The sequence below is a fragment of the Mesoplodon mirus genome (genome assembly GCF_964341445.2).
Source record: "Mesoplodon mirus genome assembly, chromosome: X".
Lineage (NCBI taxonomy): Eukaryota > Metazoa > Chordata > Mammalia > Artiodactyla > Ziphiidae > Mesoplodon > Mesoplodon mirus.
Window position 1 is genome coordinate 115,969,186 of NC_138981.1, and position 16,917 is coordinate 115,986,102.

Below are 16,917 nucleotides of genomic sequence, written 5' to 3' on the forward strand. Positions count from 1 at the left end.
TCCCTCTCCTGGACACTCCTACTGCTGTCTTAACCTTTCACTGTGGCCTGCATTTTGAAGTGCTTAGTGCTAAAGGGAATGTTACCAAACTCAGGTTCAGCTGTTCACCATTTGAAAAGTCAATATTAAAGAGACAAGCGTTGGTTGGAAAGGAAATGTTGCTTTAATCAGGAAACTGGCTACCCAGGGAGAAGGTGGAATCCCAAAACCAGCTCCAAAGATTCTGCTCAGTCATGAAAGTTTTTAAAGGGAAAAAGGGGGAATAATCTCAGTTAATCATCAAGGTAGAGGGTCAGATTCTTCGTCATTTTTCTATTGCGTGCAGATCTGCTGACTCGTGATCTTCCTTTGGATGCTATCTTGTCCATGTGGTTCACCTGCAAATTTGCTAACGGGGAAACTAGGGGTAGAGGGTCAGTCATTCTTCAACTATTTAATTCTTCATTCTTACTCCTTAGAATCTGGGAAATGACTCAACACGTTAGGGAAGGCATTGTGTACATTCAGAAGAGCATAAGTCAGGAGTTAGGTTAAACGTTACCTAGTGATCTCATTTTTATAACTAAGGTCTGAGAATAAACAGAGATGGACAAACAGAAAAAGGGCAAAAGAACTGCTTACAGGAAGATTGTGCAGGATGAATAATATTCTGTACTTCACACCACACTTTATATCCCTTAAACCACTTGCTTCTTCATACTCCCTTTCAAAACACAATACCTTTCGGCTCAGTCTTACCAAAGCCCCTGCTCTGACTCCTACATACACTGACCCAGATTGGATGCCCCTAGAGAAGTCAGAAGCATGAAACAGAGAAGCCAGACCACCCTTCTTCATGCAACTTCACGCTTATCCTTCAACTACTCCAGCTGCTGAAGAGCTATAGAGGTTAAAGAAATCTCCCTGTGCTGTGTGTGCAGCACCTTCCCTGAGAGTGATGCAGTCAAGCCAGGCTGCTCCCCCTGTCCAGCTCAGCAAGCTTCGGGTTCTGTTCAGACCTCCTTCTTCACACACTGAGCTCTGAACAATAGAATCTCCAAGCTTCCGGAATTCCCTGGCAATCCAGTGGTTAGGACTTGGCGCTCCCACTGCAGGGGTCACAGTTTCGATCCCTGGTTGGGGAACTAAGATCACACAAGCTGCGGGGTGCGACCAGGAAAAAAAAAGAAAAAGAAAAGAATCTCCAAGCTTTGGAGTCTGGTTTTCCACTTAGCATTATCTTAACTTTCCCACACCACTACATTCCGATTCACCTCTCTAAAGGCCACCAAGATTAAGAGCATCAACTAGCTCTTGGATTAATATAAATAGCTGTACCAAGACCCATGTACAAGGGGAGATGTCACCCATATTGGTAAAGGTGGGACTGGAAGTTCAATTCTTCTGTGTGATGCCAGGAAGCCTCTTAGTAGAAGTCATTTGGTCATAGTAAAGGTGCACGTCGCTACTAGATTTAGTTGCCTAGCAGCTTTAATATGGAGAAATTGATTTACCCTCAAGAAAATGGCTCACTCTACTTTCTTCTCTGCTAAAAGCCATTGGCTGTTGGTCTTCTGAACACAGTTGCCAGTTTGACCTTTTAGGAGGGGCACCAGCATTGCCTCAAAGGGGCGTTGTTTACCACTCTGCATTCCACTCTACAAAATGAATTGCAAGGTTTCCCCTTCTCCGCACCTTATAGTGTGATGAGGTTGCTCCCCTAAGGAGTAAACAATACATGCTTTAAAGTGGACTTGTAGGATTTGAGTGTTTTTCTTTTGATTTGAAACTACATCCAATAAATTTGTACAGAGGTGGTCTGCTTCTAAGTCATAGATTATGGTTCCTGGGATAATTATATTTGATGGGGGCTCCACGTGGTCCAGGGGTTTAGTATTTGTCCTGATCCCAAGCCCGTGCCATCTTTGTTGTTGTTTTTTTTCTTTAATCGGAGTATAGTTGCTTGTGCCATCTTTGTAACCTAACCTTTTCCTGCCTTTGAGGTAGCCCACGGGTATGTGCCCTCTTAGGCACTGAGGAATAGTAGGGGTTTAGCAGCCAGTCTGGAGACCTGATCTGGGAGAGAGCCAGGCATTCAGTTTCATCTACAAATGCCCATTAGGATTCAAAGTCGACCATCCTGAAAAAGGGAAAGTTTCACAGTAAGATAGCCTGAAGCTGGCCTTGGGATAAGTTCAAGTTAAAAATGAGGTCAGTATAAGGGTGTTCAGTGGAGTAAGTTTAAGGTTTATTGAGAGAATGAGAATGATGATAATACCTGGAACTGTTACTGGTCAGAGACAAAAAACATTAAGACAAAGATTCGAATAATTTTAATGTGTGTGACAACAGCATAAAAATGACTGCTCTGGGTCCTGGCTCAGTGGGGAAGCGCGGTTGCACGTCAGAGTTGAGTGCGGCCGACAAAGGGCCGCCTTCATCTGGTTGCTGGGCAGTGGCGTGCCTCCCAAGGGGCAGTGGGTTCCTCATCTCCACACCCTCCCGTCCGTAATCAGTGACCAGGGCCACTGCAGAAATCACATCGCAGCAGGATAAATGAAGAAGGAAACGGGGAAGGGGCAAAGCATTGATTGCAAATGGCAAACGTCTTAATAATGAGCAAATGTGGCAGGAAAAAAAAATAGAAGACAACTGACCATGGAAACAGTTGAATCCCAGCAGGATGGAACAGATTCTGTGTGACAGATTCTGTAACAGGTGTAACAGATTCTGTGGCAGAGAGTGAATCTGCTCATATGCAGACTCAGACTGGTCAAAATTCAATCCCTGGTTTAGCTCAGGTTTCTGTAGCTGCATCAGGCACCAGAAGAGGCTCCCCAGCTGTCACTCTAGTGCTGTCACCTTCTGGCCAAACTGTACATGCCCAGGGAATAATAAATGAGACACCACAGCCATTGGTTATTCAGTCACCATGAATACAAACTGTTCAGACAGCAGCGATTGCAGAGACAGATGAGTCTGCAGAATCAGAAGGTGTGATTGAATCTCGTAGAGAAATCCTTTCACAAAGACCCTTTATAGAAAAATACTGAATGAACTTTTCTCTGATGTGCCTAGTGTTCCCAAGATTGAGGAATAAAATGCAGAGGACCAAGGAATGTCCCCTAGCCTGACTACCATGGCAGTACCAACTACCATATATCAGACTAGCCAGCGCAATACAGTGTGTAAGATACAGTGTTAGGTTAGGCATCATTAATACCTAACCTGTGTATATAAAATTAAAAGTGAATGTTAAAGTGAGACATTTGCACTGGTAGCTGTCACATACTTTTGAAAAGTAAAAAAAATAATTATTACTGAATATAGAAGAAAACTGGGGATAAAAATAAACAAGGGGCAGTTTTTCCTATTTATATGTTATATCTACCTCTCATGAAAGTTTTAAACATGTTTTATGTTGTCTTTATGATGCATGCAAACAGGATAAGATGTAAATGTCTGTATTTCATTCTTGTTGGCTTTGTTACCAACAATTATATATCATACATACTAACCTAAAATAAGCACATTTGATTTCGAAATTATGTTTTAAATGTAATTCTGTTTTCACTACTTTCTACTGAGTTACTTTGTGCTGCAGGTTTTTCCTAAAAGAGAATGGAAAAATGATCTATTTTTTAAAACTATAGCAATTGGACAGATCATTTTATTTTAACTGTTAAGCACCAAACAGATACAGTCACATTTACTTTTCAAATGACTTACATGAATTATATTAAGGTTCAGAGTGAGACAACAAGCATAAGTGACACCTGGAATAAAGTTAAGGTTCAGTATTTGATAACAGGAATATAGATCTTCTATGGTTCAGCATGAAACAACACACATAAAGGGGACTGCTGGAATAAAGTTTAAGATTCAGGCTGACACCACAAGCACAAAGACAACTATTTGTTCAGTGTGAGACAAAAATAGGAAATTTTCACTGGGAAAAGGTTATGGTTCAGTGTGGAAAACAATCCTGAAGATTGGATTGGAATCTTCAATCCTCATTCTGCTGGAATGAGGTCAAGGTTCACTGGGCAACGCAAGCAATTAGATGGCTGCTCAAATAAGATCACGTTTCAGTTTAGTGCAGGAAGCATAACAATGAATGGCAGAATTTATTCTTCAGTGTGAGACCAAAAGCATCCAGCTGACTGCTGAATGAGGTAAGTTTGGTGTGCGACAAGAAAGAAGATCACCAGGGAAATAAGGGTAAAGCTCAGTGTGCCACAGCATTCCTGAACATGACGCTGGAATTAGGTAAAGGCTTAGAGGATGACAACAAGCTGGAAGGTCACTGCAGCAATAGGAGAACGTTCCGTGTGACACAACCACCACGAAAATGAAGGATTATTGTTAAGGAGCAGAGCGAGACCAGAGCGTGAAGATGACTTCCGGGAGAAGGTTAAGGCCCAGTGTGAGATGCAATTGGAAAGATAGCCCCTGGACGAAGGTTATTCTTCAGTGTGGGACAAAAAGCTAGAAGATGAGTGCTGGAATAAACTTAGAGTCAATGGGACAAAACAGGCCTGTTGCTGACTGCTAGAATAAAGGTACATCAGTTCAGTGTGACCTGACAGACATATTGGTGACTGCTTCAATAAAGGTTCAGGATGAGACCACCAACCTGAAAATGACTGTGGAAATATGGTTAAGATTGAAAGGGTGACAATGTGTTTGAAGATGGCTGCTGGAATAAGGTTAAGGTTCAGTGTGCAACAATAAGCAAGTGGATGGATTACAAAAATAATTAGGCTTCAGTGTGAGGCAACAAGCAAGAAGATGGCCTCTGGAATAAAGGTCAGTTCAGTGTGAGGCTATAATTATGAGGAAGGCCATTGGAATACAGATAAGGTTTATTGAGAAACATCAAGCATGAAGCTGACCACTGCTATTCCCTTACTGTTCCATATGAGTCAACCAGCGTGAAGATGACCACTGATATAAGGTTAAGGTTAAGTGTCAAACATTGTCAGAAACATGATTGCTTGAATGAGGTTAAGGTTGAGTGTGGGATGGCAAGCATGATATGACTGCTGGAACCAACTTAAGATTCAGTATGAGATAAAATGCGTGAAGATGGCTGGTAGACTCATGTCTTGCTATGATGTGTGATCAAGCATTCAGTTGACTGCTGGAAGAAAGTTAAGGTTCACCAAGCCAACACAAACAAGATGAGAGATGGAAAAGTTAAAGTTCAATGTGACACCAACAAACATTAGCACAGTCACTGGAATAAGATTAAAATTTAAAGAGTGTCAACAATCTAGAATATTACTGATGGAACAAGTTAAGGTTCAGTGTGACTCAACTACCAAGAGGATGCCTGTTGGAATAAGGGCAACATTCAGGTGAGATAAGAAGCATAAATACAACAAGGTCCTACTGTATAGCTCAGGGAACTATATTCCATATCCTGTGATAAACCATAATGGAAAAGAATATGAAAAACAATGTATATATGTATAACTGAATCACTTTGCTATACAGTAGAAATTAACACAAAACATTGTAAATTAACTATACTTCAATCAAAAAAAAGACGCATGAAGATGACTACTGGAATAAGTTTAAGTTTCAGCATATGTCTGACCACAAGCATGATGATGAATGCTGATAGAAGGCAATTATTCAGGGCTTCCCTGGTGGCGCAGTGGTTAAGAATCCGCCTGCCAATGCAGGGGACACGGGTTTGAGCCCTGGTCCGGGAAGATCCCACATGCCGCAGAGCAACTAAGCCCGTGAGCCTACAACTACTGAGCCTGTGCTCTAGAGCCCATGTGCCACAACTACTGAAGCCCACACGCCTAGAGCCCGTGCTCCGCAACAAGAGGAGCCACCGCAATGAGAAGCCTGTGCACCGCAACGAAGAGTAGCCCCCGCTCACGGCAACTGGAGAAAGCCCACGTGTAGCAACAGACCCAACACAGCCATAAATAAATAAATAAATAATTTATCTTAAAAAACCCCAAAACCAAAAAGCAAACGGTTCAATTAGAACATGATGAAAGACATTTCACTAAAGAAGACATACAGATAGAAAATAAGCACATAAAATGATTTTCACCATTATTAGCCATTAGAGAAATATAAGTTAAAACCACAATGAGATATCACTATACACCTATCAGAATGTCAAGAATAAAAAATAGTGATAAGGGCTTCCCTGGTGGCGCAGTGGTTGAGAGTCCGCCTGCCGATGCAGGGGACACGGGTTCGTGCCCCAGTCTGGGAAGATCCCACATGCCACGGAGTGGCTGGGCCCGTGAGCCATGGCCGCTGAGCCTGTGCGTCCGGAGCCTGTGCTCCGCAACGGGAGAGGCCACAACAGTGAGAGGCCCACGTACCGCAAAAAAAAAAAAAAAAATAGTGATAATACCAAATGTTGATGAGTATGAAGAGAAACTGGAACTATTCATAAATTGCTGATGGGAATGTAAAATGTTACAGCCACGATGGAAAAGTTTGGCTGAGTCTTATGAAACTAAACATGCACTTACCATACAACCCAGCAATTGCACTCTTGGGCATTTATCCCGGATAAATAGAAATTTTTGTTCACACAGTAACCCATGAACAAATATTCACAGCAGCGTTATTCCTAATAGCCCCAAACTGGAAACCCTGGTGTGCTTCCTGGGTAAGTGGTATACAAACTATGGTACAACCATACCAAGGAATACTAACTCAGCAATAAAAGCAGTGAACTATTGACACTTGACATTCCCAGCAAATTGGATGACTCTCCAAAAATGATGCTGGGTGACAAACCCAATCCCAAAAGGTTACATACTGTATGAGTCCATTTGTATAACATTCTCAAAAAGACAAAATTATAGAAATAGACAACAGATTAGTGATTGCCAGGCATTAAGGAGGAAGAGCAGGAAGGAAGTGGGTGTGGCCAAAAAAGGGCAACACAAGGGATCCTGACAGTTATGAAACTGTTCTATATCTTGAGTATGATAGTGGATGCATGAATCCACACGTGATAAAATTGCATAGAACTAAACACACACACATACACACACACAGTAAATTGGGGAAATCTGAACAAGATAGATAGATTTGTGTCAGTATCCTGATTTTGATATTGTACAGTACTGCAGTTTTGAAAGATGCTACCACTGTGGAAAACTGGGTAAAATGTACATGGGATCTCTATATTTTTTCTTGCAATTGTATGTAAATCTACAATTATCTCAAAAGAAAAGGTTTAATTAAAAAATCAATTGCAGTTCTATATACTAACAATGAACATGTGGAAACCAAAATTAAACACACAGTACCACTTACAGCCACTCTAAAGGAAATGAGATAGATGTAACTCTAACAAAATATCTACAGGGTTCCTGAGTAAGTACAAAGAGGTAACCCAAAGCAGTTCTTTTGTGGTGATAGAATATTTTTGTATCTTGATTGTAGTAGTGGTTACATGAATCCTGACATGGGATAAAATTGCTAGAGCTATACATGCACACACACACACACACACACAAATTAATGCAGGTTAGAAAAATGGTGAAAACTGAATTAGGCCTGTAGTCTAGTCAAGAGTAATATACCAGTGTCAATTTCCTGGTTTTGATATTATACTGTGTCTATAGAAAATGCCACCATTGGGGAAGCTGGGTGAAAGGCACAATGTCTTTTTTGTTCTATTTGTGCAACTTCCTGTGAGTCTATAATTATTTCAAAATAAAATGTTAAAAATAAATGAGATGAGGCCAAGGAGAGGTTTCAGAAATGATTGGAGGGAACAGGTTCTGCAAATGAATGATGCTGGATCCAGTCTGGAACAAAGGGTTTCTATAAAGCATAAGTCTATATTCCTGTGCCCCTTCTTTTTAAAATAATTTTTATTGCATTATACAAGTAATACTTATAGATATACATATGGATATACATACACATACATGGAGAATAAAAAGTATGTCCTCCTTCCTACTGCCTTAACCAGAGTAAACAATGTTCCATAATTTGATATATATCTGCCCTGGTGTTTTTTATGCATTCATATCCATGCATGGTTATATTGTTGAAAAAATCATGATGCAATCCAATAACCTAGTGCCTCTCAAACTTACTTTTCTTCCTTGATCATGCAGGTAGGACAATTGCTCAGTGTATATGAATCTGCTGGGTTCCTTAAACACTTATACAGAGGCTACAGAGATATTCAGTGTGATGGTGAACAGGCATTTTGAGAGGGACCATTAAGGTATTAATTTAGGCCAGCCCTCCTTGTGAAAATTGGGATGAGGTCTTCGTGAATCAGCTTCATGCAGACAGCTTTTAAAAAGTCCTGACTATAATGAAGCATGCGCATTTCAATAGTCTTGAAAACGTGACGGAGTTTGGATTGGATGTGGTTTAGAAGAAGATTAGATGAAACCACGAAAAGGCTTTAAAGCCCAACAGCAAGAAAAAGGCAACGAATGAGAGCAGATGAATACCCGAGAGGACCTTGTGCGGTATCCAGGGCAAAGATAGACTAAGAGGAGTGCTTAGAAATCACTACGGAGTGAAAGGTAAGGAAAACGAGGCAATGGAGCAATTCACGAATAAAGAAATACACATGACCAGCCAATACACCCGAAAGGAAAAAAATGCGCGTGTAGGTTTGGTGAAACTCCATAGTGCAGAGTTACCATAAACATGTGAATCAAAGAAAAGTGCAGTGGGTTGGCTGGCCCGGCTTTCTGTGGAGACAGGGAGGGAGAGGAGATGGTGTAAACGGGGCAGAGGGTTCAGGGTGGGCCTTCTGTGCAGAATCAGCCCAGCGGTCCAGACCCTCACGGCCTCTTCTCCTCTGCTCTAGCGCATTCTGCAAAAGGATCCCAGGGCAGCAGCGCCTTACAATGCGTTCAGTCCCTCTGGCTCTCTTCTTGGGAGTCGGGGAGGAGGCGGGGCTTGCCGGCGGGGCGGGTCCCGAGGGTGGGGCTGAGTCCGCGGCGGCCAGTCTGTAGCTCCTGTAAGGGGCGGGGTTACTCTGGCGGCCGCCACTCAGGAAGCAGGCGAGGGGGTGGAGCTGTCTGTGGCTGTGGCTGCTGCTGCCTCGGGAGACGGCAGAGCGGGCGGGGCGGGCTGTCGGCTCCAGGCCTCGCGTCCACCTGCCCACCCGCTCCCACTGCGGTCGGTCGGCGGGGTGTGCGCCGGGCCGGGCCCATGGCGGCGGCGGCGGCCCTGTCTGCGGCGGCGGCGGCGGCTGCCGTGTCGGGCCTGGCGATGCGCCTGTCTCGCTCGGCTGCGGCCCGCGGCTCGTACGGCGCCTTCTGCAAGGGGCTCACGCGCACTCTGATCACCTTCTTCGACCTGGCCTGGCGGCTGCGCATGAACTTTCCCTACTTCTACATCGTGGCCTCGGTGATGCTCAACGTCCGCCTGCAGGTGCGGATCGAGTGAGCGCCCGCGACCACCGCGTGGCCGCGACGGCAGGGGCGCCGGCATGAAGCTCCGCGGGGCCCAAGGCCACCAGGACGCGGCGGGGGAAGGAGAAGGGGCGGCCCGGGCCCCCGGACATTAGACCTCGGCGGAGGTCACGGCCACCGAGCCCCAAGCCCCGGCTCTGGTCACCCACGTCGCAGCCGGTGACGAACTGCACAGAAACTCGCGAAACGGGCCCTTTCCATCGAACTCGAGAAAATGACTTGAGTGCGGCCGACCTGTTGCCTCACCTTGGCCGAAGTGGGGAGCAGAAGGAAGAAATTCTGCAGCAGGAACGTGAATGACTGGCCCTGACCAAAGAGGTAGGAGGCCAGAGGTTGGACTTTGGGCTGGTGGGAGGCGGTTGCCATGACATCTAGATGTCCAGGCCCCTCGGTGGTTTGGGAGAGACGTGGAAGGGGCCCGAGGAAGCCAGCCCCGAAAGCTGCCGAGCCGCGAGCAGGCAAGGCAGGATGGGCGCAGGCCCTCTGGACTCCCGTTGTCATATTTCCAAGATGGGGGTGAGAGGCGGCGGCCTCGGCATCTTGGAGGGTCAGCCCATCACCTCCCGGCCACGGCCCCGGTGGTGTCAGCTGAACACGGGGGAGTGGAGGGAAATGGGCTCGGGGAGGCCCAGGGGAGGCCCAGGGAAAGCCCTAGAGGAGAAAAGATGCTACTACCCTTGTCCTCTACCCGCTGGGGGTCAGCCTGGAAGGGTGGCTGTGTTCTTGGCCAAAGCCCAGATCTGTCTCTTTCTCAGCCCTTTGCAAACCGGCCCCCTGCCTGGTCTCTGCGGCCAGGGGACTGCTCTCTGCCTGCTGCTGCTGTTCCTGTTGCTCCCCTCTCCGCTCTCCTGGGGCATCCTCCAAAGCTCCGCATCTGGGGCCACGGAATAGCAGGAAAGATGCGTTCCTCCCCGGCCCTCCCGCCATCTCAGCCACGCTCCCTCCAGCTCCTCCCCGTGCCCTCCTGATGCCACAGCTCTGGACGGCCTCCAGCAGCCCCCGTGTCCCAGAGGATTTGGGAAAGTTGGGATCTCCTTGAGCGGAGGGCATCTCTCAGGCTGGGGTGGAGGGCAGATGGAGAAGGGGCTTGTAGAGGAGGTGACACTTGGCGAGACAGGGACCTCTCTGGGTGGGGAGGCAGCTCTCAAGTCCCCATCTCTTTCTTTGTCTCAGGAACTGGTGTTATAGGAAGTGACCTGCCCCTTCTCGGGTCTTGTCAAGAGAGTCCCTAACCCTGACCCTGACCCTAGAGCTGCCTGGGGAGCAGCCTAGAGAAGGGCCTGACCCACGAGGAGAGGAAGGGACCAGGCAGAGACCCCGAGGGGTGGGGTGGCCCAGTGGTCTGGTTCTGGCATGGGGAAGGAAGGACAGACCTAGCGACACTCTGGGGGAGCTCTGTTCTCCCCACCTACTGGGGCTCTGGGAGGGGAGAGATTTGCCCTTATCACACAGGTAAGAAGTGGTGGAGCCGCATCTGCCTCTCGGCCTGCACTCTCCCACCTTCTGGAAGACCTAGCACCGTGGGATGGGGGAAGGGAGCAGAGGCTCCCAGGGGACCTAGAGACAGAGGGGCCCATGGTAGGGAAAGTGGAGTGGATGGGAAGTCACGGGGAAGACCGGGGGACAGTCTGAGCTGAGATGGGCACGGGAGAGATGTGTCCCAGCACCCCCGGGGAGCAAGGTCCTCACCCACAGAGCCAGACCTGCCCACCCTGCTGCGAATGCCACCCAAGCCTGGACCAAGGGCTCCTCAGTGTTGAGTGGCACAACCCTCTCAGTTTGGGTGGTGGGGACGGGAGGGTGGGTGGCTCCTGGGGACCGTGTCACCAGGAGGGGAAGGGACAGTGGTGGGTGGGATGGGGCTGAGACCCACGCCTGACCCCATGTCTCTGTCCCCAGGCTGCCCCTGGGCCCAGCATCGCACAGGAGAGTCTCCTCTGGATGGGCCTGCACTGGTCCTGGAGCCCTTGGCTTGCGCTGTTGACTGACGCACCAGGAGCGGTGCTGATGGGAGGCGGGAGAGACCCTGGCCCTCCCGCCACACCGGTCCCATGTCTGCTTGGGTGGTGGTTGCTCATGGTCCATGCACTCAGAGTTCCTGGGGCTGAGGACCCCAGCAGCCTGGTTGCCCCCAGGACAGAGTGGCCAAGCCTCACACCACATGCCCTCCTCAGCTGCCCAGCTGGAGCCCGGGTCCCAGGTGAGGATCTCTGCCTGCCTCACCCTGGGCCCGGAGGCTGCACCGTGGCCACCACGTGCCCCCAACAGATGCCCACCAACGGGGCCTGATGGCTTCCTTCCTTGTGCCAAGTCACCCGGGAGCCCTGGTCCAGGTGGCCCTCCTCCAGCCCAACTGTGCCCACCCAGGGCCACTTCTGGGAGCCTGCCAGCCTGCGGAGGGCATCCCCGGAGCTCTGGGGACAGCCTCTGAGAGACTGTGCCACGAGGCTACACGGGAGGAGAGCAGCAGAGGACGAGGGGCCTCCTTGGGGCTGATTTGCAGACGCGCCCATTTCAAGCCCAGCTCTCACCCTCCGGGTGGCTCGATGCCCAGCTCCAGCCTCTTGATGGCCAGCCTGAGAGGGCCTGAGAATGGCACAGGGGAGGCTCTTCGCTGACCGTGTGTGAGTGCGCATGTATGAGTGTGTGCAGATGTGTGGGTGTGAGCGTGTGTGTGAGTGAACGTGTGGGTGTGAGCGTGTGTGTGAGTGCTTGTGCACACACACAAGTGGCTGTGCGTTGCACCGGGTGCTGTTGAGCAGTGAGCTGTGCAGGGTGCCCTGTCCTCCCTGGGCTCGGGGCTCAGCCAGCGCTGCCTGGGGCTGCTTCCAAACAGGGAGAAAGTGGGCTGGAGGCCCAGGGGCCCGGGCTCAGAGACCCCCTCCCACCTGCAGAGAACCCCCCCATCGTGGGAGGGGCTCGGCGGTGGCCCTGGCTGGGGCTGTCTGTGCTCTGCAGGGCTGACCATGGGAGGGGCTGGGGACGCATCCTTAGCATGTGCTCCTGCCGCGGCTGTTCTTAGGGTTCTGGCCTTGAGTACTTAGCTGCTTCCGCTTTCCCACCTCTTCCTCGTCTCCCCCACTGGGCCCTTGCTGCTTGACGGGCTCTCAGAGCACTTTATGTATTTGCCATCTGTTTCTCAGGCAGTGGAGCTTCTACAAAATCAGACACCGACTTGAATAAGACAACTTGACTTTCCCGTGTGTGATGTACTCTGCACCGGGCAGCAGCGTCTGGTCAGAGAAGTGTTCTCGTTTTGGATGTTGTCAAATCTTGTTGTCTGTCTCAGTTAAGAAGAAAGTCCTTTGAGTTCAATCAAATAAAACCTGGAGGCCTCCTGTTTGTGCCGCCTCGGAGGAGAGAGGGGCGGCGAGCTCACCCCACTCTGATGGCCTGGAGCTGGGGGAGGGGAGCACCCCAAGGGCTCTAAGGGGCGGGGCTGAGGGCGGGGCTGGTGCCGGGTCAGAAGATGCGGCGAGACCCGAGCTGACCCGAACCACTGCTCCCGTGAGGGGAAGGCAGCAGCACAGGCCTGGCCCAAGAGGTGGCCCTTTGTCCCATTCACAAACTTTATTTGAATAAACTAACACCTAGGCCTTTTCTTCTTCTTAGAGGCGAGTGTTAGAAGGTGCGTAATTCAGCTGAACCCCAAGGGTGGGCTGTGGTAGGTGAGGTGGAATGGACTGTCTGCAGATCATTTTGTGTCCCCAAAGGCCCTTCCGCAGCCGCAGGTGGCAGGGTCTCCATCACCTCCCAGCTGGCCAGGTGGTGCCTGAGTTTTGGAGAAGATCAACCTCGGGGACTGGACACCTGCCTCCCTTACTCCCACCTTAGACGCAAACTGTCCCGGCAGAGAAGCCCGGGGGTGGGGGCTCTGAGGCTGCTGCAGGGGGAAGGTGGGCGGAGGACAGAGGGCTGGGGGAGGGGCGCCTGCAGGGGAGGGCAGCACCCGCCTCGGAAGAAGGCAGGCCCATAGGACCCAGGAGAGGGGTGTCCTGAGGACTTGGGGTGTGGTCCCGAGAGGAGCGCAGCCTGGGGTAAGACACCTATTTCCAAGAGCTCCGCAGGGGTCAGAGCAACTTGACAAGAGGGCCCCTTCCAGCATCCGCCACCCTAGGAGGGAGGGGTAGACCCCAGTCCCGGCCAGAGCCCCGAGCTTCCCGCCTCTTGGTCCAGATGGTCCTGTTCAGTCCCTGATGGTTCTGCACCCACTTCAGGGACCAGGTAGCCTGGCACAGCCAGATGGGAGAGAGGATCCAGCACCCAGGGGCCAAGGGACCGTGATGAGGGAGGACCGTATTCCCCTGCGAGGGAGGAAGGCAGGCCGGCACATCATGCCCTGGTTAAGAGGGGCACTTGGGAGACCAGAGACCTGCACACTGAGCCCAGCTCTTCCACTGACCACAGCGGAGCCCCAGGCCAGCCACGGGCACTCGTGCATTTTCAGGAAGGAGCCTTCAGGGTGCTGTGGGCCTTCAGGGTGAGGATGTATCTTCAACAAATGTCCTCAGGTCTCAGCCAGAGCAGCCCTGTCACAGTGAGGAAGGGAAACGAACTGACAGGTGATGAGAGCCTGCCGAGCTCCAGGCGCCATGCCTTAACCTCGTTATCCCCATGGCCACCTTCTGGAGGAGGTCACCACTAGGATGTCACTGAGGTTGAACCTCGAGCTGGCCTCAGGCAGTCAGAGGCTCCTCACCCTTCCCCTGTCCTTGGGATGCACGTTCTGCCCACTGTTCCCACAGCCAGAGCCCTTTTGAGGATGCGGCCCTGAGAGAGTAAGGCGTCTCTGGGACTATCTGGACTGAATATGTGACTGAATTCCATTAAGACCTCTGTACAGACTTTTAAGATTCTGGCAGGTGTGTGGGGAGATCTGCTTGTCCTGTGCACTCAAGACAAGCCTCATCTGTAAGTTCATTTGCTTATTAACCTCGCCCCCTTCCCAATCTGGAGTGGCCTGCTTCTTTCTAGGTCTCTCCTTGCCTTCTGTGTACAGGACCAGTTTGCAAACCAGCACCACAATTATCCCCATTTTTTGGAGAAACTGATTCTTGGAGCCCAGTCTGAACTAGAAGCCTAAGCAGAACCTCCTTTCCTGAGGCCCCAGTGCCTCTTGGATGGGTAGGAATTAGGCTGGAGGTGTGGTGCAGGGACACAGTCTGAAGGCGACCCTGGTCTTTCTGGGTAGGGGCCAGGGGACAGATAAGAAACCCAGGGCTTGGGGGCGGAGCTGGGAGCCTTAACGTGGAGCTCCCCATTGGAGCAGCTGGGGCCACGCTGAGCTGGGCCCACCTGTCTTCTCGTGAACCTCCCACCTCTGGAGACTGACTGGGATCCAAGCAACTGAGTCAGGGGAGGGCGAAAGAGCAGCTGAGAGGGCAGTTCCAGGAGGGCTAGTCAGAACCCAATACAGTCAGAACATGAGAGATAGAAACAGCATACAGAGTCCCAGCCTTTCCCATCCCGAGGGAAACTGCCCAGTTGTGGATGAATTTTCACTTTGTGTGCATGTCCTTTATATATGTAAAATTAGGAACATATGACTTTTTTCACTTTATGACATAAATACTTCCTGCTCATCTTCCTGTGTGATTAAGTATGCTTCTGCTTCCAAAGCCACAGAGTATCTCTGGTATGAAGGTTTCATCATGTATTTCGCACTGCCTCTTGCTTGTTTTCCTTTGTTGTTTGTTTGGGGGGTTGAGTTTGAGGTTGTTGTTGGGTTTGGTTTGCTTTTGTGGTTTTTATTGGTTTTGACTGATGACGCGGTGACAGATGTCCTTGTGGATAAATGCTGTGGTGCAGTCATGGTCAATCTCTTACCATACACTCCTGCAAGTGGGCCGGATGGTATGCATGCCTTAGGGGTTTGACACCCTCCAGAGCAGCGGTGCCAAGTTCCTCTGCTCATGCCACTCAGGAGTCAGACTGTTTTGAGACAAGGGTGGCAACTGTGTGTCACGACATGTTTCAAAATCTGTTACCGCCTTTCCTGCTTCAAGCTGGGTGCATTTCTCTCTCCTCAAGATCAGAGTAATCTTTCATTTAACTCATCATTTCCCTAAAACCCTTCCTTTCCCATCATCCCCAGGTCACGGCTAGAATTAAATCCATGCTCCAGTTGTCCTGGGATAACGTCGTGGAACCTTTCTTTCTGCTCCTCACCTTTACCCATACCGAAGTCTCAAGACAGGTTTTAAATCTCTCAATTGGATAAGCCAAATTGTTTATTTTGATATTTTATTTTGCATGCCTTTGACTACATATCAAGATTAAATTTTTTTCATATGTCCATTGGCCATTTGTAGTTTTCTTTTAAATTGTAGGGAGTAATTTTTTTATTGAGATATAACTGACATATAAATTGTCTACCTTTAAGGTGTACACGTGTTGGTTTGGTACATTTATAGATTGCAGTTTGATTACCACTGTAGTGTTCACTAACACATCCATCACATCACATAATTACCATTTCTTTTTTGTAGTTTGAATAATTAAGATCTAGTCTCTTAGCAACTTTGAAGTTTATAATACAAGATTGTTGACTATAATCACTGTGCTGTGCATTAGATCACCAGATCTTATTCATCTACTTGTTGCAAGTGTGTATCCTTAAATAACTGATCCCTGATTTTCCAGCCTCCCAGCCCCTGCTAACCATCTACTCTCTGTTTGGCTTTTTTGGATTCTACATAATGTAATATCATATAGTATTTGTCTTTCTCTGTTGTTCTTGTCTCACTTAGCATAATGCCCTCAAGGTCCATCCATGTTGTCACAAATGGAAGGATTTCCTTCTTTTTCCACTACTGAATAATATTCCTTTGTGTGTGTGTGTATGTGTGTGTGTGTGTATCTCACATCTTCTTTATCCATTCATCCACTGATGGATAATTAACCTTTTATTTTTTTAATGGCCACACCACGTGGCTTGTGGGATCTCACTTCCCCAACCCGGGATTGAACCCGGGCCATGGTAGTGAAAGCCCAGTATGCTAACCACTAGGCCACCAGCGAACTCCCCACTGATGGATACTTAGATTGCTTCCATATCTTGGCTATTGTGTATAATGTTGCAATAAACATGGGAGTTCAGATATCTTTTTGATATCCTGTTTTCATTTCCTTTAAATATATACCCAGAAGTGGAATTGCTGGACCATATGGCAGTTCTGTTTTTAAAACCTAGAACCCAGGGACATGGAAGTTGTCCTGGTGCTGAGGCCAGCCTGCCTGTGATTCAGGGTGAAGTCGGGTGCTCACTTCCCTCTCCCGCCAGGGCACAGACAAGTACTCAACAAACAATAGAATTAATGCAATCAGCACGGATGCCACCTTCCCCAGCAAACGTTCTCAGTTTAATGGATTCCCACCAACAAAATGTCGCTTTCTCAGTGTCCCCCAAGTCATCCCTTCAGTGCCAGACTCTGGGGAAGGTTTTTAGGGCACAAAGGTGAGCAAGTTCAACGTGGCCCCTGCCCTCCGACTGGGGACA

At 49.0% G+C, this 16,917-nt stretch overlaps 1 protein-coding gene across 1 annotated transcript; it reads left to right on the top strand.

Annotated features, from left to right (window-relative positions):
* Nucleotides 1-9,010: 9,010 nt before the first annotated feature.
* On the top strand, nucleotides 9,011-12,344 carry LOC309796663 (small integral membrane protein 10-like protein 2A). Its single transcript, XM_082609919.1, has 2 exons — nucleotides 9,011-9,737; nucleotides 11,319-12,344. The coding sequence occupies exon 1, from the start codon at nucleotides 9,157-9,159 to the stop codon at nucleotides 9,391-9,393; it is 237 nt and encodes a 78-aa protein (XP_082466045.1). The 5' UTR covers nucleotides 9,011-9,156; the 3' UTR covers nucleotides 9,394-9,737; nucleotides 11,319-12,344.
* Nucleotides 12,345-16,917: the final 4,573 nt, after the last annotated feature.

Bases quoted from the DNA above. Each gene is read 5' to 3' on its own strand.
- LOC309796663 (XM_082609919.1), top strand. From the start codon at position 9,157: ATGGCGGCGGCGGCGGCCCTGTCTGCGGCGGCGGCGGCGGCTGCCGTG.